Consider the following 24,394-nt stretch of genomic DNA (forward strand, 5'->3'; position numbering starts at 1 on the left):
CTGCTGAAAGTCTTTCCAAATCTCACTTACTTACAGTTTGGATAACCAACAGACATGAATAATTGTGACAAGTTTCTCATTTTCTTTCTCTGGCTTCATTTTTGAACATCTCAGAAAGCTTCAAGGCCAGCCTTCCATGACTTTCCACAGATCTTACTACAGATCTTATGTATTCACTGATCAGAAAAAAATGACCAATTGAGTTTTAGACCAGCCTGTCAGGCCCAATCAAGTTCAATTCAGCTGATTCTGGTCAAAAGCAGATTTCACTGTGCGTCCATGTTTACAATTAATCCTTCTTCCAACAACAGGGAAATTAATACAAAATTAATCCAAGTAAAAAGTGGGAAAATCTTTATTTCCTCTGCTTTATGTCTTGAAGATATTGTTCCTAATTTGTCCAATAACTTCATTAAGCAAATATGTCATTTCCTGATCTTTGAACAAGATTTACATATTTTGTACCAGCTTTCTAAAGCAGAACTTCAGTAAGAATCAATCAAAAACTTTATAGTACAGAGAACTCTTCTTGGTTTTCAACCCATTCTTTTTCTTTATCAACAGCTGCAAATACAGACACACAAAGTAAGAAATACAACGTTTTTTAAAGTTTAATTCCGAGATGGGCGACCTCTTGGGCAGAGAAAGTGCATTGTAGCGAGTATGACCTTTGACCTGCAAAAACAGATGTTAAAATGAGACGTTACAGTTTATCTAAAGATGATCAATAGGAAGCTACATTGGGATCAAAAGGAAGGAGAGAAAAATCTTTAATGTTCAGGGTGTCTCGGAGTCACACTGGTCCTTTACCTCTGAGTTGGGCTTAAGGGCACAGAGCAGCAAGAGCCAATCAGGTTAGCTTGTGAAGGCCTTGAAGTCTGAGTCTGAAACAGGAAGCATAAAGTATAAGACAGGGCTTTCACTCATGCACCGAGATTAAAATGAAATATTTGATCATGTAAATCATGTGACATGATTTATATCCATTATCCATACCAGTCGGAAATAAAAATATAACTATCATTTCAGACACAGTAAGATGATTGAAAGAGGCAATATAAAAACCTGAAAAGAATAATCCAAACTCATCTTTAGGCTCAATTTTTATTTGTCATTATCCATTAAGCAATGTTTAAAAAAAACAAACATTGTAGTGCAAACTAGAACAATATTGCAAGGCAATTAATACAACATTCTACCATTCCTCCTCTTTATTGTTAAGTGTGTTGTTCTTCATACTAACTATTAAGAGGAGGAATGATCTTTTATTCTTTCAAAATAAATCCTTTATTTCTTTTCCCTCTGCCAGTGATGGTAATAATTTTATCCAAAACAGTCACAACATAAAACAGTTAAAGCACTGATGAAATGTGCGTGCCAGAACATTAACGTGTATGAGGAGCCAGAAAAACAAGTCAGACAGATGCTGCCTGAAATGTACCTTTAACACTAGACACTGCTGGTAACTTACTTTTAATGTTTTGGAATTTGGCACCAACAAGACTGTTCTTAACTTAAGATGCAATCTTCACAAAAACAACAATCCTTTTCACAGTTATTACTGTACCATTAAACATGACTTTTACCTCATTCAAGGTCTAAAACAAGGTTTTTTCAAATCAGACAGCACCAATCATAGCAATAGCCCACACTAACACGCACATAAGCTCTGTGTCCCTATTAAATTTTACACTTTGATGTGCACATAAAGAATTATTACTGTGGTTTAAGTAATGTGCCATTACAGTGCAATGGTGAGAGTAAAAAGTGCATACAAATATAAAGGGCAGCTATTAGTGAGTGAGCAGAACCTCACATTCTTGTGAATTAGTAAAGTAATTGATTTGCTGTTGTCTTCATCTGTTGGTTATGTCTTAAAAAGAAATAATAGCAATGACAAAGTTACACTTTATCATTTAAGAGGATGCTTTTATCTAAAGCAGCTTACCAGTAGCCAACACATTGTGAAGCAACGTGGGATTTTAGTCTCGTGTCCAAGGTCACTGAATGAAAACTGAGAAAGTTGGGAATTGAACCAGTGACCTCCAGTTGAAGGACCAACTACCTCCCTGAAGTCACAACAATCCAATACAAGGTAAGTGTAGCTCTGAGAGTATTCTGAAGCTGCACCTTAATAACATCAGCTCTCCTGATCCATTAGAGTATGTCTTTGCACATCTTTACATATCTAAAGGCATTTTTAACTAAAAAATAAAACAGATCAAGCTTAGTAAGATTGGATAGATTTGATCAGTTAGCATCCATTTTAAAGTATTTGAGTAGGCCTTTCTAACAGATAAAGACACTTTGATGTAAACCATTCTACTCTAGCTATTGCTGTCTGTTCAGTGCCACTGAAAGGTGAACCTCCACCACATCTCCCACTCTTCTGCAGACTCTTCGCAACGTTTCTCTGTACTTCTATTCACCTTCCAGTCAACTCCGACCATCTTCACTCTCTCTAGAGAAGAACATACCCACATAATGATGCTGCCACCACCATGTCTTACAATGGGGATGGTGTCTTGAAGGTGATTTTCTGTGTTAGGTTGGGCATTATTTAAGGTGCTTATCATCTAGATCAAAAAGTTTCATTTGGCACGCCTTTCGCCTACATTGGCTGTAGAAAATGTTTAAGCTGGAATTATCCAAGAGGTACTTTCCCAAGGCACTGTACATATTTAATTACACTGTTCTTTAAGGTAGATTGTTAAGAAAATTGTGTGCATTTTGAACATGTCTAAGTTCAAACTTTGTGCTTCAAATAATTTAATTTTTAATCAATGATTCTCAGTAAATTACAGAAGACTTATTTAATCAAATAGACAAAAACTGCCACAGAGCGTCCTGTGTTATGCGTTTTGATTTCAGTTTGTTGTTTCAGACTGACATTGGTTTGGCACATTTCAATTACTCAGTCTTTGGCATAGAGTCTGAACGAGAACATTCTGTGGCAGAATTGCAGTTAACCCACAAACTCAAACATACAGAAAGAGAGCCAGTCTTACATATTTCATTGTTATAAGGCTTTTTGCTTGTTCCTTAAAAAGAATCAAATATTTTTTTACCCTATTCCTTAGCACCAAGCTGTTAAAGAACAATCCCAGTTCAAATCTTCTCACTGAAACCAAATCTCTTGTAGCTCAAATCCAAAAACACACTATCTCCAATTTCTAACAATTTCTATTAAGAATACAAAACTTGAAGTGTTTCTCATCTAACTTCCGACCCATTAGATCTGTCAGCTCTTATCCTACTCAGACATTCCCTTTCCCATCTGTGGAAATATTAAAACTGGCACATGCACAGTCATTCAGAAACAATCATTTGATATCCTTTGCAGCTACAAATCCAAACAAGTTTAATTCTGAGGTTCATTTGACCTCATGTGCAGAAGTCAAGACTACACACTGAAAGCAAACACCTGCAAGACTTTAAAGTTTGTTTCTTTCAACTGCTATTTTTGACATCAAAATCTTTAGACTTGAAGAAGGATTTTTGCACTCACAATGTAGTGTGGTTAGCTGACACCATGGTAAGTAAAAGCATGAGAAACCTTCCCAAATATGCATTTAAACCACACTAGGACATAACACACCCACACATTTTCTTTTTCACACAGCCTTCAGATGTTTTTGCTGCAGGTTTGACCTTTTCTTCACTCGGAAGTGCCGTAGCAGCAGTGGCTGGCTCTTTGGTTTCTTTTTGCTTCTTTTCAATAATATTTCCAGATCTTGTGCCAGGTTTAAATTGACCTCCATCATCTTGCTCTCCTGCAGCTATTTTGCAACCACTGGACAAATTAACTTTTTGTCCATTTACAAGCCCTTCTCCCGTGCAGCCCCCAATTTTACCGCATTTGGTTCTGCCCCTACCCCCAGCACCTGATATGAAGTTGGTAGAATTGGCTTTCTGCTTGGCCTCCATTTCTGACAGGCTGCATGCCAAAGCCATCTGAAGGTCTTCATCATCTTCTTCTTCATCTTCACTGTCCCCTGTAGCCACATGGTTGTAGCTGGAAGCTGCACTAAATGAGCGATGTGGAGTTGCAGAGCGGTCGTAGTGGCGGGCTGATCCGTTCATGATGGAGGATTTCTTAGAGGACTTCTCTCCTTCTCTTCTGCTGAGCTCCACTGCGAGAGCCATTTCATCTTCCACACCTACAAGAAACACACACCAAAACATGGTTATGTTTATATATCATATAGTAAAACAAATTAACTACTTATAAAGATACTCAAGATTAGTCTTCATGTTATATGTAGTAGTGTTAGAGCGGTGGGTGAAACAATCCCACCATTATAACCTTCAGAATTGGATAAAACATTTGCATTTTTAGGGGGAAAAAATTGCCATGTTGGCTAAAATAAACACTTTCATATATCAATGTTTTTTGGATCATGAAGTGTAAATAGGCATAAAAATTAATTCAAAGCTGTTGCAGAATGAAACAGAGTAGGGCTACAATACAGAGCTGGACTGGGATCAAAGAAACGGCTCTTGCATTTTTGGCCATGGCTGCCCATTATAATTATTTATATGATATGCGAAGGTACGCAACATACCAGACGATATGTACGCAGACTGTACTGTTTCAAAAATTAAAACGAAGCACAGCAGCTTACATGGAGGAGGCTACTGTGTATGTGGTAAAAAAAAATTGCATGTTCTTTCACCACCCTTCAGGTCACAGTGTCAAAATTCCCATACTGAAGTGGAAAAATGGATGTCAAGGAAAGTCTTCTAGAGAGTTCTTCTCACTGTTTTCTGTAATATACTGTTTATACAAAAACATAATTATGGTCACAGTGAGACCTTGTATCCATGCAAAATAAAGAGCTCTTCATCCAAGTGGCTCCATAAACTATGAAAAACAAAGAGAATTTGACTAATGTTTTTCTCTGGTTACCAATGATAAATCAAATATTTCACCTAAGCAATATTTCAGTAAGATTTTATGATAAAAAATTACTTGAGGCCGTAACACTTGCTGCAAACCATAACTTTATATCAAAATAACATACTAAGTTGCACAGCAAATACCATATTAATTTAGAATAGAATTACTACAAAACAAATGCTATAAAAGCAGTTATCTCTCTTTTATAGTTTGTGCAGAAAACTCCAGTTTTGTGCACCAATCCCACATAACACTACAACCTAATATTATTAGCCAAGTTTTAAGTTTGATTAAATAAAATAAGTCTTGTGATCATTTCTTATGCTGAGCATTTCCGCATTTTGGCTACAACTCCCCCAGATATTATTTAGTAAAAAGGTGTCTAATCATTTTTTTTCTAACTGTTCTATTTTTTCTTACTTTTGTGCTTTTTGTGTTGCCAGCTTAGATGTTGTCTTCCCCTCTAAAATATTTACTCACACACACCCCAACCTGCCCTCCTCCCCATGTAAAATGTGCGTCTTCATGAACATTTCGACTCCTTCTTACCGGGGCGACAGCAGCTAATCTGACCTCTTCCTCAATCTATCTCTGGGTCACGTCTCTCATCCTCCTCCGACGATGACGAATCCACTGTATCACTAATTCTCCCTGCTTCTCCAGCCCTCAATCTATTCCAGCGGTCGAAGTTTGCGTGGTAAACATATGAGTTAGTTTGGCTTTTCTGCATCCATTCAGGGGCTTTTTTGCTTTTCTTCTTGCAGCTTTTCTGGGCCCGCCACACCAAATATCCACTTGCCTCTCTACAGCGGTCAGATGAAATGAAAAATGTATAACCTTGGAAGAGACAAGAGGGGCAGGCCAAGAAGGTCTGAGGGATTTCTTTGGATTAGTCCAAGAAGATCCGTTAAGAAAATTAAGCATTGGGACATTGCAGTCGATAAAAATGATTTTTAATATACTCTTTTGGTTACATTTTAACAGCCTCAGGCCAGCCCAAATTTGTCCATCAGCCCACCCGGCATTGCCTGGTGTGCCAGACGGCCATCCACCCCTGCTGCCATAACTAGTAGACATGATCAATGACTTCCAAAATAGTCACAACTATTACTCCTCCTAGTTTTAGTACATTATTTTTATTCAATTTTTGGAGGAAATAGATTTTTTCAGATTATCTCTTACACCATGCTGTCACAACATAGTGACAGTTTTAACAACATTGCATACAGTGGCTTTAAGAATGAGAACCCATATGTTAACTTTTTTTAGTTTAATATGCATTTTCTATTAACAGACTTGTTTGTTTTTCAGTTGAATTGCTTAGAATAATGTCACAATAAAGATGGAAAAAGTCTGGAAGTGATTTACTATGGTCTCATTTTTTAGGTCTCAGATATCAGTAATCTCACCACTTATAGTGTTCAGTTTCTTACCATTGATAAGAACACTCTTTAATACCCCATCCTCTTCAATCTCTATCCTCTCCTTCCCATTTTCCTTTATCCTGCAAATAAAACAAACTAGGATTAGTGAAAAGAAAGAAGAAAAAAATGCACTTCATCTGAAAGAAAAATTTACTTTAATGGAAATATTTAATTGGCTGAATGGTTTTATAAGAGGAGGTTTCACATACTTCTTGGTGGTGGTGGTTTTTCCATTTACAATGCGAGTGGAGGTAGAAACAGATCTGAAGTTAGATCCTCCCATGCTCTCCATCCCACCGATACCACCGAAAGAGGAGGAAAAGGAGCTAAATTCAACTTCAGAAAAGCAAAAAAGAAAAGAAAAAGAAAACAGGAATTTTTGCAGATATCCAGCATTTGTTAAAAAATAAAAGTTAACAAGCTATTTTAACTGAAAACATAATATGAAATTGCTTATTGCTGCATTGAGCCCTTAGGTGTTTACCTCCAGATGAGGGAAAAGAGAAAAATCGACTGGGGCCAAGGCGAGAATGTGGGACTCCAAACGATGCAAAGTCATCTGGATGAGAAATGCAGTCATGTCAGCATATATCAGCACATAAATATAGAAGGAACGGCATCAAGGAAAGGGATGATGATTCCACTAATGTAATTTTTGTCCAGTACAGGTGAGATCAGTTACTTTAATGACTTTTTCATTAATGTACATCTATTTCCTAACTGAGAAGAAAATTCAAAAATGTTTTAAAGTCATGGAGAGAAAATAATTGAATCTTGTCCCAACAGTTTGACATACCAAAAAAGCTAGCAAAAGGATCCTGTCCACCAAAAAACTCTCTGAACACCTCATCTGGATTGCGAAATGTGAAGGTGAATTCTGGGAGGTCTGAGAAGTCTGTAGTGGTAGAACCTGGGAAATTATGATGTCAGAGTTAGTGGATGAGGAAAAAGCAAGTAGCATTATATGAATAACTGGAAAACAATTTGAAGATTGCTAACGTCAAATGTTAGCAATTAAAGTAAGTTGCCTAATAACTATTGATCTTCCATACATCAGGGTACGTGTATGTACCTGAGTGTCTCACATTGTCATTTCCATATCTGTCAAATGCAGCTCGTCTGCTTTCTGTAAAAAAACAAAAAAGCACCCATAAATGACTGTTTTTTTACAACAATTTTCAACACATATAAACACACAAGTGTTAGGTTGAAAAATTAATACCAATATGTTAAAACTGAATATTAAATACTGCACCGTTAGAACATTGTGAATAAGACACCTCAATTTTTTTGATTGTTTGAAAGAGGATCTCATCGACTGGCAAAAAAATGTTTTTTTTGCCATTAACTTTGGTTTAATTGAGTAAAGTGTGAAGAGTTTAAAACACACCAACACAAATCTTTAAATTATGACTTACTGTCAGAAAGAACTTCATAGGCCTCAGCAAGTTCTTTGAATTTTCTCTCTGCCTCTTCCTTGTTGTCTGGATTTTTATCCGGATGCCATTTTAGGGCCAATTTCCTGTACCTGCACCAGATATTCAAAAACAAATGCCAATACCAAATATACAACCACACAAACTGAATAAACACCTTTTATAGCATAACATTATTATAAAAATAGTTGTATTAATGGAACTGAAACTAAGAATTATACAGTAAATGTCCTCTCATTTAGCCAAGCCTAAATGGCCAGACCAGCAATAAGTTACATTTGAAATAAAGTTCTTTTTTTCAAAAGAACTTTATTTCTTTTGAAAATAAAGACAACCATCAATTACTCTTATTGTACTTACGCCTTCTTGATGTCATCCGGTGAGGCATTCCTGGACACTCCCAGTACACTATAATAGTTCACCATATCGCCTCCCGTCACTCTTTAGAACACCACTCTGAAATTCAATCATTTACTCATATTTCACTATCTGGGTGAATGCCTTTCTGAATATTATTGTCCATTAAGGCAATTACAAAGATGCATGTTAAACAGCTGTGGCAGAATCACCAAATTCTTATCAAAACAATATTAAATAAAATATTCTTGATATGTATTTTAGCAAAGACGCCATAAAATAAAAACAATACTGTGCATGAAAAATGCATAGTGGATTGTTTAGTTTCTCCAGCTTTAAATTTAATTAACAAAATTTCAAACTATTTCTTCCTTTACAGACGGAACCATATAGCTGGTTTTCAAACCAGCTATATGTTTTGGAAAGTAAAGCTATCTGAGGAGTTAATCATGCATCAGATTTAGAAAACATGATGCTTTTTAAAGCATGTTTTAAAAAGCGGCATTTTTTTTATTTTTTAAATATGCTTGCTAATAAAAAATCCATAATGAGTTAATTTCCATTAAAGGTGGCTATGTTAATTAAATAATATAATAATAATAATAATAATGTGACACATGCATTGCAAATTGATGCTTAAAATAACACTATGCTGTGCTCATTGCTAAAGTATAGTACAGTTACTTTTAAGTACTTTTTAAAAATAGTAAAAAATCTCTTTAAATATTCCAAATATCAGCTTACTTCAGTTAAAAATAGTAGTTTGTTTAAAGCATTAAAAACAATTTCTAAAGAATTCTAGTGTCCTTGACCTCAGTGTAGCAAATTTATAATAACTACAACACGATAACCATCATGCCAATCTCGTTAGTCTCCTGCTACAGCAGTTTCCAAGCAGAGGGGGCTTCAGGGCTCAGGAGAAACGAAACTAAACTTAACTTTTTATCTCCCCTCGGGGAACTCCATGCGCTCACACAAGTGTTATTTCTGTGTTATATGCAGGACTGTGGCATCTGACAACTGCTGCTGTCATAACAGTAGGCCATAAGAAGCCTAAACACGGCAAATGTATACTTACACGCACAGGTGCTGTGCTGTTTCAGTGCGTAGAGTTGGGGGAGTTACCATTGTTTCATAATATCAGAGCCACATATTCCTTTTATGGTGAATTTGGGTTTATTGTAAACAAACCAAATGAGTGTGTACTATGGAGTGTAATGTTAGCTGGTGGTAGCCACACCTTACATGCTACAGACAAACATGACCTACCTTTCAAGTGTTACGATCCAGGCAGTTGAGCCGTTTGCCTTCCTTACAGGTGACAGTTGATGTGTCTTGTGGAATAATTTTCTCTTGTGACAACCAAGTAGCCACCTCCCTCTTCTGTTTTACTTCCAAGATGTCTCGTCACGAATATGTTTTTCAGCGATACGGTGTCACTACAGTTCTGGTTAAGCCCTGGTGCGGTGCCCCCGGTGTTTTCAGTAGGGAGGACAGGAAGACCGTTAACCCAGTTTACGTTGAGTGCTGGTCTGAGCCGTGCCCGCTACGTCACTGCGAGCGGACAGAAGGCGTCTAGAAAATACCAGCGTTTACTATACGTAACAAGCCCCGCCCACTCTCATGTTGTGCTTGTTGATTCCCACGTCTATGGTTGATTCAACTACGTTAATTAAAAAACCGGTGTTCTGACTGTCTGTGCTACCCGTCTGAAACTTCTGTCATGTTTACAAACCGAAAACTATAGCGGGTTGTGTTAATGTTAGATATTATCATTGGATAAAATTCTTTGAGTGGCAAGACCGAAGCTTTGGAGTTATGCATTGGAACAATTTATATACACGACAAAACCACAAAAATATCACTTCGACAGAATACCCTATCCGTTTAAAATTAAAAGCTATAGCAGTTGTATGCACTACTCTTTTTAGAATATCCTACCTTTTTAAAGATATTTTAAATACATGCGTCTGTAAGAATGAAATAGTAGTCAGGGGAAAGTTCATATTGAAATTAAATTAAACACAGACATCTACAAATACGGATCACCGCAAACTCTTTTTTTGCGTATTAATATGGAACACTTATTTAATCCTATACAATTTAATGACTTACAATGCCCTAATAATCAAATTTTTTTAAATTAAAACCATGTTATAATATTCCTGTTCTTGTTCAATATGCTCTGCTAAAGAGTCAACAAATTATATTACATAAACAAAATGGCTAAAAAATAACTCATAAGACAAGAAAATCTACAGATACATAATAGTAATAGACAATTTAAATAATCATACAGCAGCAGAATAATTACCAACTCCTTGCCAATGTACACCTAGAAATTCTGTGTGTTTAACCATTGCACTCTGGGATGAACGGTCAATTTTCCCTAATTAACCAAGTATTATGGACTTCTACAATACATGTGTTACTATAATTGAATTACTAATTTCAGAGTTGTAAATGAAAAAGGTAGAACTTTGTTATTGAACTTCAGACTTTTAATTAAAAACACTTTATGGATCTAAGATTCGTAGACTTGAAATCAAATTAATAAATCGTGTGAAAATAAAGTTGCCCCCAATATTTTAATATTGTCAATGTTAAGCTTTAGCCACCAATGGTTATCGTTATGTCTGATGTTTAACATTCAGTATTCAGTAGCTGTTTAATGCCATCTGATGTTTACCATTTAACATGCAAGATATTTAACGTCCCTGATTTTTTACTTAATCTAGGATAATGCTTAATGTTACCCTTGATGTTTAACATTATCAGATGTCAAACTTCATCTCTGGAAAAGTTTGCTTTTGCGTTAAACATTGGAGATAAAATAAAACATTCCAGATACAGTAAACATCAGCTATAAACTTAAACATCAAGGACAATGTTAAGCACTGGAGATAAAATACAAAATTGGGGACGTTAAACATCCTTTACAATTTTAAACATTGGAGATAACATTGTCCCCGATGTTTAATATCGTCTCTTTTTCTGTCATCTCAAAGGAAACTTCATGTCGAATCTCCACTTTCAAAGACAAACATCAAGGATTTTCTGGTGTTATTAATTTTTCTTTTAACAGATTGTGAGAACATCCCTGTAAAGAAATCAAAATGGTCACGTAATTCCCAGGAAACCAGGTTGGATGGATGGATGAAGGGAACCAGGACAGAGGGAGAGGGGGTTCCAGGATGTAGAGAACCATGATGGATGGATGGAGCCATGATGGATGGAGGGAGGGAGAGAACCAGGTTGGATGCATGAATGAAGGGAACCAGAATGGAAGAATGAAGAGAAGCAGGACGGTAGAATTAAATCCTCATTTTCTTCTCTCGAATCTGCCCTGCAGAGAAGCTCACTGTGTCTCCTCTCTTCCGGTGTCCATCGGCTCAGTGTGACGTAGTGACTCAAACTCAATAGGTGAGGTTGTTTGATCTCAAATCTCCCCCAGCAATGGCGCCTCAGATGAGCGAGTCGTAGCGACACACAGCTGACCCGTTCGGCTCACTACTGACGGTACCGGAGTCTGATTTCATCAAGCTGAAACTGGTTTTAAAACAACATTGTCGTTTATGGCAATGACTTCTGGGACAATTTATTGTCCAGCAAAATTTGTCAATGACTGTCACAATAAGTTATGCTGGATGATAAATTGCCTGAGAAGTTATTGCCATAAACAGTAAAACGGTAATGAGACCATTTTCTATTAATACAATGGCTATAGCATAATGCAAGAACACATTCTCAAAGACCAATAAACTTTAAAAACCCAACTGAGAAGAAAGAAGCAGCTGAGTGGACAACCAAAGGGAAGAAGTCCTCTTCATATTGAACATTTAACACTGGAACTTGAAGACATTTAAAAATATCCTAAAAAAATAAACAGAAACTACAAAATAAAAGGAATTATGAAGTGTCTGGTCTCAACTAAACCAATTTTGTTTACAAAGCACCAGACTGAATACTTTTCATCCAGTTTTTGGTAGAAACCGAGAAACAAATCATGTACATAAATGGAGATTGAGGACGGGAAGGCAACAACAGGACAGGCGCAGGTTTAACGACTCGAGAATGAAATCCCTTTTCAAAAACTCACTTTTAAATATTACTAAAATAAACAGCAAAATACCTGCAGCATTCCTTAAGGCAGATTGCTAAGAATGTTTCAAGTCAAAATGGAGATAAGGAAGCGTCACCTGGGAAAACTTTGAGGGTTTCCTCTAGAAAACCTGCTGAGCCCAGTGGAAGAGCTGAGGGGTCATCCATCAGTGGTCTGCTGCATGTTTGGGTTAAAAAATTTTAAGTTACAGAAAGTCTAAGGTGCATGATCAGGCATCAAAACTCAGAAATAACAGTGTGTGAATCCAACGGACAACTGATGGGACAGCACAATTGGTACACAACTCCTCAGTCAGTTCAACGTCTCAACTATAAACCTTTAGCTTAAACTGTCTTTACTGTCAGTTGTGGAGAAAAATCCCCATTTAAAATAACCCAAAGCATGGTGGGGGGAAATAAAGCCTGGTGGCCCGCAAGGCTGATAAAACACTGGGAGAAACTGACTTCTGTCTATAGCTCTTTTTGTAAGCGGAAACCCTGTCTATATCGCCATCTTTAAATAGGAACATTCTGTGTTTATATTTCTAAGCGATCTTGGGGCTGCTCTTGGTCCGATCCCTCACCTAGGACCCGTTTGCCCCGGCAGATCCGACCCAAATGAGCCCTAGGATCACTGGGACACTCAAACCCCTCCACCACGATAAGGTGGCAGCCCACGGAGGGGAAAAAAACAAAGCCAGAAACAGTTCTTTAATCTAAACTGAACTGAACTGGAGAGAGGCCAGAAGGTGGCGCTCTGGTGTTTCTAACTAAACAAGAAGTTTAGTTAGACTTAAAATAACCCATAACCTGGGTTTAGTTAGAAACAAAACCTTTAACTATTTTATTATTATTTTTCTCTCCATAGAAGCTACGCCTGGTCTTGCGTTGATTAGCTGTGGTTTTTTCCTGGAAAAGAGCATTGGCTGACATGATGCTGCTATCACCTAACTGTTCTCCCTCTCCTTTTCATTTCCATGAACATGGAAAGTTCTCCTGATCAGCAGACCTGTTGTGTCTCTGCCCTGTCTTTTCCCACCTCCAGTCGGTCAGGCAGATGCCTGCTAGTCGTGAGCCCAGTTCTGGTTCTGCTGGAAGTTTCTTCCTGGTAGAGGGAAGTTCTTCCTCTCCCCTGTCACTACATCCATGCTCTGAATGAGGGACTGCTGTAAAGTCAACAACCCAACACAAGCGATTTGCTGTCGCCCCCTGCTGGGCAGATGGAGTGAATGCCATAAGTAATGACTCCATACAATCTGTTGGGTTCTATTTGGTACAAACCTTCCAAACTACTTTATAATTAACTGAACCTAATGAATTGATAACTTTAATCAATAGGAATTTCACTAAATTGAAATGACTTTTCGTAAAATGCCTTAACAACATTGTTGTGTTTTAACGTTATAATTATAAGCTTTGAACATTTTGATATCTACTTTTGGGGTTTTGAACGTTTCGATAACTACTTTTGGGGTTTTGAACGTTTCGATATCTACTTTTGGGGTTTTGAACGTTTCGATATCTACTTTGGGGGTTTTGAACGTTTCGATATCTACTTTGGGGGTTTTGAACGTTTCGATATCTACTTTGGGGGTTTTGAACATTTTGGTATGTACTTTTGAGGTTTTTGTTTTATATCGTTTATTGGTGGGGCTCATTAGTTTGAAAGTGCAATTTTATATATTGTCAATTCACAACAAATGTTATCTCAATGGACTTTGAAGTAATTTTAGTCCAATCACATGTATTCCAATTGCTAGTACAACAAGTTCAGTTGATTATTAAAGTAGTTTAAAGTTTGTACCAAACGAAACCCAACAGATTCTATGGAGTCATTACTTACAGCATTCACTCCAACTGACCAGCAGGGGGCGACAGCAAATCGCTTGTGTTGAGTTGTTGACTTTACAGCAGTCCCTCATGCAGATCATGTATGTAGCGACAGTGGAGAAGAAGAAATCCCCTCTACCAGGAAGAAACTTCCAGCAGAACCAGAAATGCGATCAGGACCAGCAGGCTTCTGCCTGACAGACTGGAGGTGAGAGAAGACGGAGCAGAGACGCAACAGGTCTGCTGATCAGGAGAACTTTCCATGTTCATGGAAATGAAAAGGAGAGGGAGAATGGTTAGGTGATGGCAGCATCATGTCAGCCAATGCTCTTTTCCAGCAAGAAACCACAGCCAATCAGAACACCAGACCAAGTGTAGAATCTATGGAAAAGAAAAATTACAGAAAACAAAAACAGTTTAAATAAATAATGTAGTAGAAACAGAAAATGACAAACAGCAGAATAAATAAACAGATCACAATAAACCAGTCTAAGTCTTTTCATAATCAATGCCATAACCATGGTAACGCAAGAACACATTCTCAAATATCAATATAGATTAAATTGGAAGACATTTTAAATATCTAAAATAAATAAGCAAAACAAAATTAATTATGAATTCTCGAAGCAAAATTGTCCATTAAAAAAAAACAAAAAAAAAAAACACACACAACAATGGCTAGATAAGACCAAAGTACCAGACTGAAGACTTATCCAGAAACTGAAAAAGAAACTGAAGTCGTTTTGATAATCGTTTTAAGTTCAATCATTTTCCTCTGTCGGTCAATGGGGCAGGGCGATGAAGGGCAAAATCCGAGACAAAAACAACATGATCAGGGAGGATTCCTGAAGGACAACAGGACAGGTGAAGGTTTAAGGTCAAACCCTTAACTCAGAATGAAATTGTCACTTTTCACAAACATGCAACCATCACTTAAAATAACAGCAAAATACCGGCAGCATTTCTTGAGGAAGACTGCTGAACCTGATGTTAGGGTCACTAAGGTCATCCATCAGCAGGGTGGCGACGAGGTTCTTTTCTGTTGTTGGGGCAATGATCGAGGAGCGTTCCTGAAGGACAATAGGACGGGTGCAGGTTTAACCCTTTAAGAACTCAATGAATAGTTTCAAAAACTCCCACTTGTAAATATCAGACAGCAAAATACCTGCAGCATTTGTTCAGGAAGACTGAGACCGATGGTAGGGTAATTAAGGTCATCCATCAGCAGGGGGGAGGGAGGGCGATGAGGGTCTCTTCCGTCATTGTTGGAGCAATGAGGGTCTCTTCCGTCGTTGTTGGAGCAATGAGGGCTTCTTCCATCGGTCGATTGGGGTCCGATGAAGGGCGAATTCCGAGATGAAAAAAAATCAGACGAACCAGAAGGATTCCTGAAGGACAACAGGACAGAAAGACAAGACGGGTACAGGTTTAAGGTCAAATCTTTTAACAACTCTGAAATCAGCACATTTCAGAGTTAAACCCGTTAAAAGATCTCTTAAATAATAGCAAAATACCTGCATTTCTTGAGGAAGACTTCTGAGCCTGATGGCAGGATCACTGAGGTCGTCCATCAGCAGTGGAGGTGATAATGGCCTTTTCTGTCGGTCATTGCAATGTTATTTTTATTGTTACCTTCTATTAACCCCTTACCCATCGGTCGGGTTCCTTTTCACACAAACCCGACCGAAGGGCAATTAATCTCTTACCCGTCGGTTGGGTTCCTTTTCACACAAACCCAACCGAAGGGCTACTAACCCCTTACCCGTCGGTCGGGTTCCTTTTCACACAAACCCGACCGAAGGGCTACTAACCCCTTACCCGTCGATTGGGTTCATTTTCACACAAACCCGACCGAAGGGCTACTAACCCCTTACCCCTCAGTCGGGTCCCTTTTCACACAAACCCGACCGAAAGGCAATTAACCTCTTACCCGTCGGTCGGGCTCCTTTTCACACAAACCCGACCGAAGGGCAATTAACCCCTTACCCGTCGGTCGAGTTCCTTTTCACACAAACCCGACCGAAGGGCTACTAACCCCTTACCCCTCAGTCGGGTCCCTTTTCACACAAACCCGACCGAAAGGCAATTAACCTCTTACCCGTCGGTCGAGTTTCTTTTCACACAAACCCGATCAAAGGGCTACTAACCCCTTACCCATCGGTCAGGTTCCTTTTCACACAAACCCGACCAAAGGGCTACTAACCCCTTACCCATCGGTCAGGTTCCTTTTCACACAAACCCGACCGAAGGGCAACTAACCCTTTACCCGTCAATATGGTTCGCTTTCACACATACCTGACCAAAGAGCAATTAACCCCTTACCCGTCGGTCGGGTTCCTTTTCACACAAACCCAACTGAAGGGCAACTAACCTCTTACCCGTCGATATGGTTCACTTTCACACAAACCCGCCCGAAGGGCAATTAACCCCTTACAAGTTGAGATAGTTAGTTTTCACACACACTCAACCGAAGGGTAACCCAAACCCTTTACCCTTTTGTAACAAAGATCAGAACTACCTTTCAAATAGTGTTTTTCTTGCGTGGAGCACTGTACATGGAGTAGATTGATCCCTTCATTGTACTCATTTGTTACCAAATTCCTTGAACTCATCCGATGACTTCATAGCCTTGAGGAGTAGCTACCGGAAGTACCATACCACATTTCCTGGCGTTGTATTCACACTCCTACCTTTCACAATCCGAGGCCATCTGGTGTCGTCGTTCCATCTCAACAAAAACTGTTGATCGGCTTCCATATACCATCACTTACCGGTCCATATACCATAGCTTCCCGGTCCACCATGTGTTGACAAGGGCTTAAATTCCCAACCACGAGCTCAAAACCATTATCCACCACTATAGACACTGAGAATGAATGTGGTGACAGTGGAGAAAATAACAAAAAAAAAAAAAACTTCTCTTTAACAGGACTATGTATCAGAAAAAAACTGCAGTTAAACACTGATTAAAAGTTGTGTAAGCTGAAGCACAGACTCATACTGAAGAAGTATGCTGTGACAGTGGATAGGAAAAACTTCCCTTTAACAGGGAGCTTTACCAAAAAGACCTCCCTTTAACAGGAAGGCTTTCCAAAAAAAAAAAAAAGAATGCACTAAGTAAGCTTAAGCAATGCCTCCTACCGACGATTCACGTGATAAGACTTTCCAAAATAAGGGTAATACTGCACCATTTATTTAAATTGGTTAATAGTTAAGCTAAAGCAGTGAGTCGCACTGAGGATCTCATCTGGTGACAGTGGAGAGGAAAAACTTCCCTTTAACAGGAAGATTTTTCAAAAGAAGTCAAAGTTGCACCAATTTAAATTTGTTAAGTTACAGGTAAGCTTAGGCAATGCCTCACAATGAACATGCATGTGGTGACAGCAGAAAGGGAAAACTGCCCTTTAACACGAAGACTTTCCAAAAAAAAAAAAAAGAAAAGGGTTATCAAACATTGGTTAAAAGCTATGAAAGCTTAAGCAATGCCTCATGTTGAGGATACATGTTGTGACAGTGGAGAGGAAAACCTTCCCTTTAACAGGAAAACTTTCCAAAATGAGGCCAACACTGCACCAATTATTTTAATAGTTAAACAAGCTAAATCAATGCCTCATATTTAGGATGCATGTAGTGACAGTGGAGAGGATAACCTTCCTTTTAACAGGAAGAACCCTCCAGCAGAACCAGAAGTTGGCTCTGTATGAAAGGCCATCCGTCACTACCCCGGGGGATTTGAAAGGACAGAATAAAGAGAGAGACAGAAAAAGAAAAGGAGCTGCTCCAGGAGTGTTTCTATAGGAGAAAAGAGCATTAGTTGTAGTAGAAGCTCCTTTGGCGCTTTATCTATGAGAAAGAAAAAAGTTATTTGCAACAAAAGCTCGGCCAGTTGCTTAGTCTAGGAGAAAAAATGGGTTAAAACAAACTTAAACTCTGAAGGGCAGGTCCCAGTCAACCCTCTCCAGAAGGAAAACATGGAGTTCAGCTGAAATCCTGAAAATAGGAGATGGTGGATTACAGTGTGAACATTACCTCTGTTACCTCCGACCTGCAGCTCCAGAAATCTCTCCGTTGTAGTCCAGCACAAATTAAGTCAGTTCCAGCAGAAATTAAATCAGCTCCAGCAGATCTCTCCGTTGTAGTCCAGCACAAATTAAGTCAGTTCCAGCAGAAATTAAATCAGCTCCAGCAGATCTCTCCGTTGTCGTCCAGAAGAAATTAAGTCGTATGACGAAATTGCACAAGGCCGCGCGTTTTCCGGCGCAAAAATTAATCAGTTTTCACGTTTAAATTGAACGTAAATTGAATTAATTTGAGTTATTGAGTTATTAAAGTATGGACCCTAAATTTCAAACTAAATATTAAGTACAAAAAATAAAAAAAATGTATGTTGAAATATAAAAACCTCATCTTCACCCAAAAACATTTGATATTCATTGGAAATATAATTATCCTAATGCAGCTATACTAATGTGAACATAGCCACATGAAAACTAATAAGTAGGTATGTTATCAAGGTTTATTATTGTGATATTTACAAAGCCTAAGCTGAATGACTTCCTACAACCTCTAAACTGTATTTGCCAAATCCTTGGCAGCCTTCTTTCTTTCACATCACAACTGACTTTGAGCCAGGAACTTCAGATTGTAGATATCAGATTCTAGTTACACCTAAACCTCCACAGGTCACAAGACCACAGCAACTGCTTCAAACAGCACTGAAAATTTAAAGACAGAAGGATTTACAACAGCAGAATCCTTCTCAGCTCATTGACTCTCAGCAGATAATCAAACCAAACCAGCACACCAAGAGGCCTAGCGTTGGCCTTCAACAAACAGCGTTAGCATCAGCAGCGTAGCATAGCAAAACCCGCAACAGCTCCTACCCTGAGATGTCTTCTGGACCCGCCATTGGAACAGTTCTTTGACTTAACAAACCTTTGATGGGTCGGGCGGATCCGTCAGGTAGCGATTCCTCAGCTTGATTGAAGGGAATCCTCAACTTGATTGTAGAATATCCATAATCGATCAACTGCTAACCATCCTCAGCTTGATTGTAGTATATCCAAAATCGATCAACTGGTAGCTCCAGATGCCATTATATCTCCTTAGATGTTTCAGGGACGCCACCAGCAAAACAAACCACCGCTGAGAGGCCATGGTCGGGTCTCTCCTTGTGTGCTGCTCTGTTTAGGAACAAAAAAAGTGCTTCACTAACGTCATCGGTGGAAAACGACAACCAACTTAGAATTAGGCTTCCGAAAAATAACTTACCGAATAACCAACGCACCGATTTCAAACACGGCGCTCCCGCGACCTACTTGCCATCACTGCTGCCTACTGGTAGGTCAAGTACAAGACGACAAACTAGGCCTCGATGAACACTGACGCGATTTCAATCGGATCCACAGTTTCAGCCATAAGGCTGGACGTCTGCTCGGATTCCGGGTCTTGGGAGATCAGAGAACATCATTTTTAATCCAGGTCCCAAAGTTCATGAGTATCAGACCGACAGTTTCGTGTCTGTGTGCAGCCAGGTGCTAGCCTCATCTTGCTCACGTAGAAGCTGCATCATATTTCTATCCAGCATGGCGCATGCGCGTCACGCTCATTAATATCAAAAATGGCGCCATTCGTTACTGTTGGTAGATTTTACATTTTCCAGTCCAAACACAGGGTAAAATTAAACCTGTAAAACCTACCCAACTGCAAAGAAACAGTACGAATCTAAACCTCTAATAAAACTCGTGTTAATATCACTATATGTTTTATTCATAATCTATCCCTAATATATTTCCTATTATATTTTTAGAATAATTTAGAGAAACAGCAAAATGTATTTTTTTTATAATGTACATTTATAAGAACAAAAATTTAGAGAAACAGTAAACATACACACACAGACACAATATATATATATATATATATATATATATATATATATATATATATATATATATATATATATATATATATATATATATATATATATCTTGAGTGATATCTTGAGTAATATCAACAATATATTGCTTCCCTGAGTAACATTTCTGTCTACCCTGCCGCAAGGATGGTGAACGGATGGATGCAAATAAAACAGACTGCATTTCCCATTTATATTTTTGAAATTCTTCAAATAGCACCCGGACTTGGTCAAAGACTGCTGTGACGGAGTTTATTTCCTGCCGGGGTAATTTTACTGCATAGATGTACTCACATAAAATCAAACACGGACAGATTTTGTTGTTGTTGCTGTTTAGTTTTCAAGCTGTAAGTGGTGAGTGACTGAACAATCTCGCCACGTCGCTCAGTCTGAACGGTGTGTTTACTGCTCTCTAACGGTTAACGTAGGCAATTGTATCCATGACTAATGTAAACAGAAATAAGCTCAACGTTTATGTAAATAATAATTCACACAGTACAAAATTAAAGTATTTAATCCTTGCACCTCCAAACATTGTACTTATTGCTGACTAATATATTAAAATAAGGCTTTTCATAACCGTTGTTGATGTACTTATTGAATAATGAGGTTAATGTTGATTATGAGCTGAGGTATAGTAACTAGTTACATTTATTCAGTTACGTACTTCAGTAACTTTGAAAATAAAAACTTTTAGCAGTAGTTTTACTTCTACATAGGCTATGCTATTAAAATTTCTGAATACTCTATCACCTTCAAGAACAAACTTGTTTTAACCAAAAGTCTGTGAGACACAAACACACATTTACAGCTTAGTGAGACCTGTTGTTTGTCCACAGGTTTTTTGTTTTAATGTTATTTTCTATCATCTGAAACTTCTGTGACATTAGAAGAAAATTAGAAAAAAAAGATTACGTATTGTCACCAAAAGCACCTTAACCTGTTTCATTTACATTACCTATTGTGTGTGTTAGTTTATATGTTTTATATTGAACTAATTTGATCTGTAAAATTTCTCCTGTTTCTTCTTCCTGGATTTGCTACTTTGTGATGTAGTATGTTATGTTATTTATTTGAATTCCTTTCCATTTTAATCTGTAAAACATAAGAATTTGTAAATTCCTTAAAAGTTAATATTTTTGTATGTCTGACACTTTCTAAATTATAAATGGCATTTTATGATTAGTATTCAGTACTCAAGTAGCTTTTTTACATAATACTTTTTTTGTTCTTACTGTGGACTCAATTTCTTGAGTAATTTGGACTCAAGCTACTTGAGTAATTTCTTGGACAATACTTTCTTACTTTTAATTCAGTAAAAATATGTTGATGAAGTGCTACTCTTACTTGAGTACAATATTTAAATACTCTTACCAACTTTGATTATGAGTCACATTTATTATTACAGTTGTGCAGTTCCTCTCAGGCAGTCATGTGAGGTGTGTCACAGATTTCTTTTGCTTGTTTATTTGCTTTGGACAATTGAACCCCATGATGAATAGGTCTTTTAACCTTATTTGCTATGCCTTTAACTTTCAAAAAGATCACAATTCACCTAATTCATTCATTTGAGCCTTTATTGATAACATTGACAGATCACCTTCTCAGCATATATGGATGCTGCTGGGAATGTGCTCTATTCAGAGCAATATTTGGAATGTGTGCTGGTTTTGGCCCCCTTAATACTCCTCTCCCTCTTCATCTTCATCTCCCATGCTGTCGGTGCCCACCTCTTCATAATCTTTCTCCAAAGCAGCCATATCTTCTCTGGCCTCTGAGAACTCTCCCTCCTCCATTCCCTCTCCAACATACCAGTGGACAAAGGCTCTCTTGGCATACATGAGATCAAACTTGTGGTCAAGCCTGGCCCAGGCCTCAGCGATGGCAGTGGTGTTGCTTAGCATGCACACAGCTCTTTGCACCTTAGCAAGGTCTCCTCCAGGAACTACAGTTGGAGGCTGGTAGTTGATCCCCACCTTGAAACCTGTGGGACACCAGTCCACAAACTGGATGGTACGTTTGGTCTTGATGGCAGCAATGGCTGAGTTGACATCTTTGGGTACAACATCTCCACGGTACAGCAGACAGCATGCCATGTATTTGCCATGACGTGGGTCACATTTCACCATCTGATTAGCTGGCTCAAAGCATGCATTGGTGATGTCAGCCACAGATAATTGTTCATGGTAGGCTTTTTCAGCAGAGATCACTGGAGCATAAGTGGCCAGAGGGAAATGGATACGAGGATAAGGCACCAAATTGGTCTGGAACTCTGTCAGGTCAACATTCAGCGCTCCATCAAAGCGGAGAGATGCTGTGATTGAAGACACAATCTGACCAATAAGCCTGTTCAGGTTGGTGTAGGTCGGTCTCTCAATGTCAAGATTTCTGCGGCAGATATCATAGATGGCCTCATTGTCCACCATGAAAGCACAGTCGGAGTGCTCCAGGGTGGTGTGGGTGGTTAGAATGGAGTTGTAAGGCTCCACTACTGCTGTAGAAACCTGGGGGGCTGGGTAGACAGCAAATTCAAGTTTGGACTTTTTCCCATAGTCGACAGAGAGTCTTTCCATCAGCAGGGAGGTAAAACCAGAACCAGTTCCTCCACCAAAGGAGTGGAAGATGAGGAAACCTTGCAGACCAGTGCACTGATCAGCCTGAAAAAAAAAGTTTGTGAGGAATTAGAAGTTGACTCCAGCCAGAAGTATAAGTTAACCACAACCTCTCAAGAAATCAAAATCCTGCAAAGCTAATTCAAATATCCTTCAAATCCTCACCAGTTTACGTGTCCTATCTAGAACAAGATCTATAATCTCCTTGCCAATGGTGTAGTGACCACGAGCGTAGTTGTTGGCAGCATCTTCCTTTCCTGTAATAAGCTGCTCAGGGTGGAACAGCTGACGGTAGGTTCCTGTACGCACCTCATCTGTAAATGAGCAATAAAAAAATTAAAATGACAACCAGTTCACAATATCAAATATTTCTAAGTGATTGTTCATCTGTAGACTGCTGACCAATGACAGTAGGTTCCAGATCGACAAAGATGGCTCTGGGTACATGCTTTCCTGCCCCTGTTTCACTGAAGAAGGTATTGAAGGAGTCATCCCCTCCTCCAATAGTCTTGTCAGAAGGCATCTGACCATCTGGCTGGATTCCATGTTCAAGGCAGTACAGCTCCCAACATGCATTGCCCATTTGGGCTCCAGCTTGGCCAACATGCATAGAAATACACTCACGCTAAAGAAATAGGAGAGAAGGTTGATTACTTTATTATCAGCACATGTTCATATACTTTGTGAGAATGTTTGCACACAGAGCTTGAATTATATCACCAAACACTGCAGGCACTAGAGTAACTAAGAAGCATATCTGGGTGTCACTGAAACATATAAGGAAGTCTCCATTGTGTCTTGGTTTTCAAAAAATAGAATATTTGGCAGACAGGAAGGCTATGCGTCAAGAAGATGGAAAATTCTTACCCACCCCTCCCATTCCTGTATCCTTCCCTTTCCTCATCCCCTCCCCCATTTGGATCCCTCCTCCCATCCTGTCCACAGCTGCAGACTGTAGTGCTGTGTAACACTTAGGGATGTCGCCCTCTCTCTTTTTCTCTCTCCCTCTCTCTCTCCCTCTTTCTCCACATTTCCTAAAGCAAAGATTCCTTACAAAATGTCTGCCATCTAGCTTGCACTGCAGGCAAACCACTCCTCTTTTCTCTTTCCTGTTTATTTCATCCCTCCCACTGCCACGATTACTATGACCAGTCCCACTGAGAAAAGAGAACAGTAAATCTAGATTTTTTTTGTCCTTATTTGGATATGTGTTCTGCTTCTTAACAAGACATACTGACATGAAACACATCTGGTAAGAAAAAAGTTTTGTAACATATGAATTCTCCATTATCTGATCATGTTTTGTCAAGTCTACATGAATTGTTAATTTTTCCTGAATTCCAAATACTCTCACTTCCCTCCCCCAAATAGTCAATAAAGGCTCTCTGAAAGGCTTTATTATGTAAAATGCATTCCCATTAGCTACTGCTTACAGGGGAAAAGTTCCCTTTGTATCAAAACATTTATTGCAGCAGAGGCAACTTAGCCTTAAGAGGCTCACATGTTGAAGCTAAACAATGAAAATAGGCAGTGGAAATTTCCAAGCCATGTCATCAGCTAAGCAGCTACTCACCATTTTGTCTGCTTGTCCTTCGACTGACGATGAGGATTCAGACACAAGGCAGAAGTGCAGAAAAAAGGGAGAGCCAGGCCTTATATACACAAGGATGTGAAGGGGGCTGGCAGTAAACCACAGAAAGCAGCTGCATAGTTTATTGGCGGGAGGGAACAGCAGTTAAGAGAAAAAAGAGGCAAGTTCCTTCTGTTGCTTTTCATTATAGCCACCTTAAAACACATTTATACAGTGTTTAGGGCAT

General features: G+C 38.7%; 2 protein-coding genes across 4 annotated transcripts; both read right to left on the reverse strand.

The window, feature by feature from the left end:
- Positions 1-331: 331 nt before the first annotated feature.
- On the reverse strand, positions 332-12,878 carry dnajb2 (DnaJ heat shock protein family (Hsp40) member B2). Of its 3 annotated transcripts, XM_028022602.1 has the most exons (11): positions 9,387-10,311; positions 8,121-8,216; positions 7,743-7,852; positions 7,397-7,450; positions 7,121-7,234; positions 6,809-6,883; positions 6,534-6,660; positions 6,334-6,404; positions 3,885-4,160; positions 811-884; positions 332-675 (listed from the first exon to the last, which is right to left on the reverse strand). In XM_028022602.1, exons 2-10 carry the CDS (start codon positions 8,183-8,185, stop codon positions 856-858), a joined length of 921 nt encoding a protein of 306 aa, XP_027878403.1. In that variant the 5' UTR covers positions 8,186-8,216; positions 9,387-10,311; the 3' UTR covers positions 332-675; positions 811-855. The 3 variants fall into 3 exon arrangements, 2 of the variants coding, with proteins under 2 accessions (XP_027878403.1, XP_027878402.1); XR_003596161.1 differs by lacking the exons at positions 332-675; positions 811-884 and adding an exon at positions 5,450-5,703 and having other exon boundaries at positions 4,023-4,160; positions 9,387-12,877; XM_028022601.1 differs by lacking the exons at positions 332-675; positions 811-884 and having other exon boundaries at positions 1,091-4,160; positions 9,387-12,878.
- Positions 12,879-21,524: 8,646 nt separating this feature from the next.
- LOC114147943 (tubulin alpha chain) lies at positions 21,525-24,271 on the reverse strand. Its single transcript, XM_028022764.1, has 4 exons — positions 24,151-24,271; positions 22,980-23,202; positions 22,743-22,891; positions 21,525-22,622 (listed from the first exon to the last, which is right to left on the reverse strand). Exons 1-4 carry the CDS (start codon positions 24,151-24,153, stop codon positions 21,645-21,647), a joined length of 1,353 nt encoding a protein of 450 aa, XP_027878565.1. The 5' UTR covers positions 24,154-24,271; the 3' UTR covers positions 21,525-21,644.
- Positions 24,272-24,394: the final 123 nt, after the last annotated feature.

This window comes from Xiphophorus couchianus, chromosome 7, assembly GCF_001444195.1.
Source record: "Xiphophorus couchianus chromosome 7, X_couchianus-1.0, whole genome shotgun sequence".
Classification (NCBI taxonomy): domain Eukaryota; kingdom Metazoa; phylum Chordata; class Actinopteri; order Cyprinodontiformes; family Poeciliidae; genus Xiphophorus; species Xiphophorus couchianus.

What these genes read in the sequence shown, in the direction of transcription:
- dnajb2 (XM_028022601.1), bottom strand. Translation starts at nt 8,185, where the DNA reads ATGGTGAACTATTATAGTGTACTGGGAGTGTCCAGGAATGCCTCACCG. An exon ending in CCGGATGACATCAAGAAGGC is followed by an intron (nt 7,853 to 8,120) that starts GTAAGTACAATA and finishes TATCTGGTGCAG; the next exon opens with GTACAGGAAATTGGCCCTAA. An exon ending in TCCTTTTGCTAGCTTTTTTG is followed by an intron (nt 6,884 to 7,120) that starts GTATGTCAAACT and finishes TTTCTCATCCAG; the next exon opens with ATGACTTTGCATCGTTTGGA.
- LOC114147943 (XM_028022764.1), bottom strand. An exon ending in TCTGGAACCTACTGTCATTG is followed by an intron (nt 22,892 to 22,979) that starts GTCAGCAGTCTA and finishes GCTCATTTACAG; the next exon opens with ATGAGGTGCGTACAGGAACC. An exon ending in TAGATAGGACACGTAAACTG is followed by an intron (nt 22,623 to 22,742) that starts GTGAGGATTTGA and finishes TTTTTTTTTCAG; the next exon opens with GCTGATCAGTGCACTGGTCT.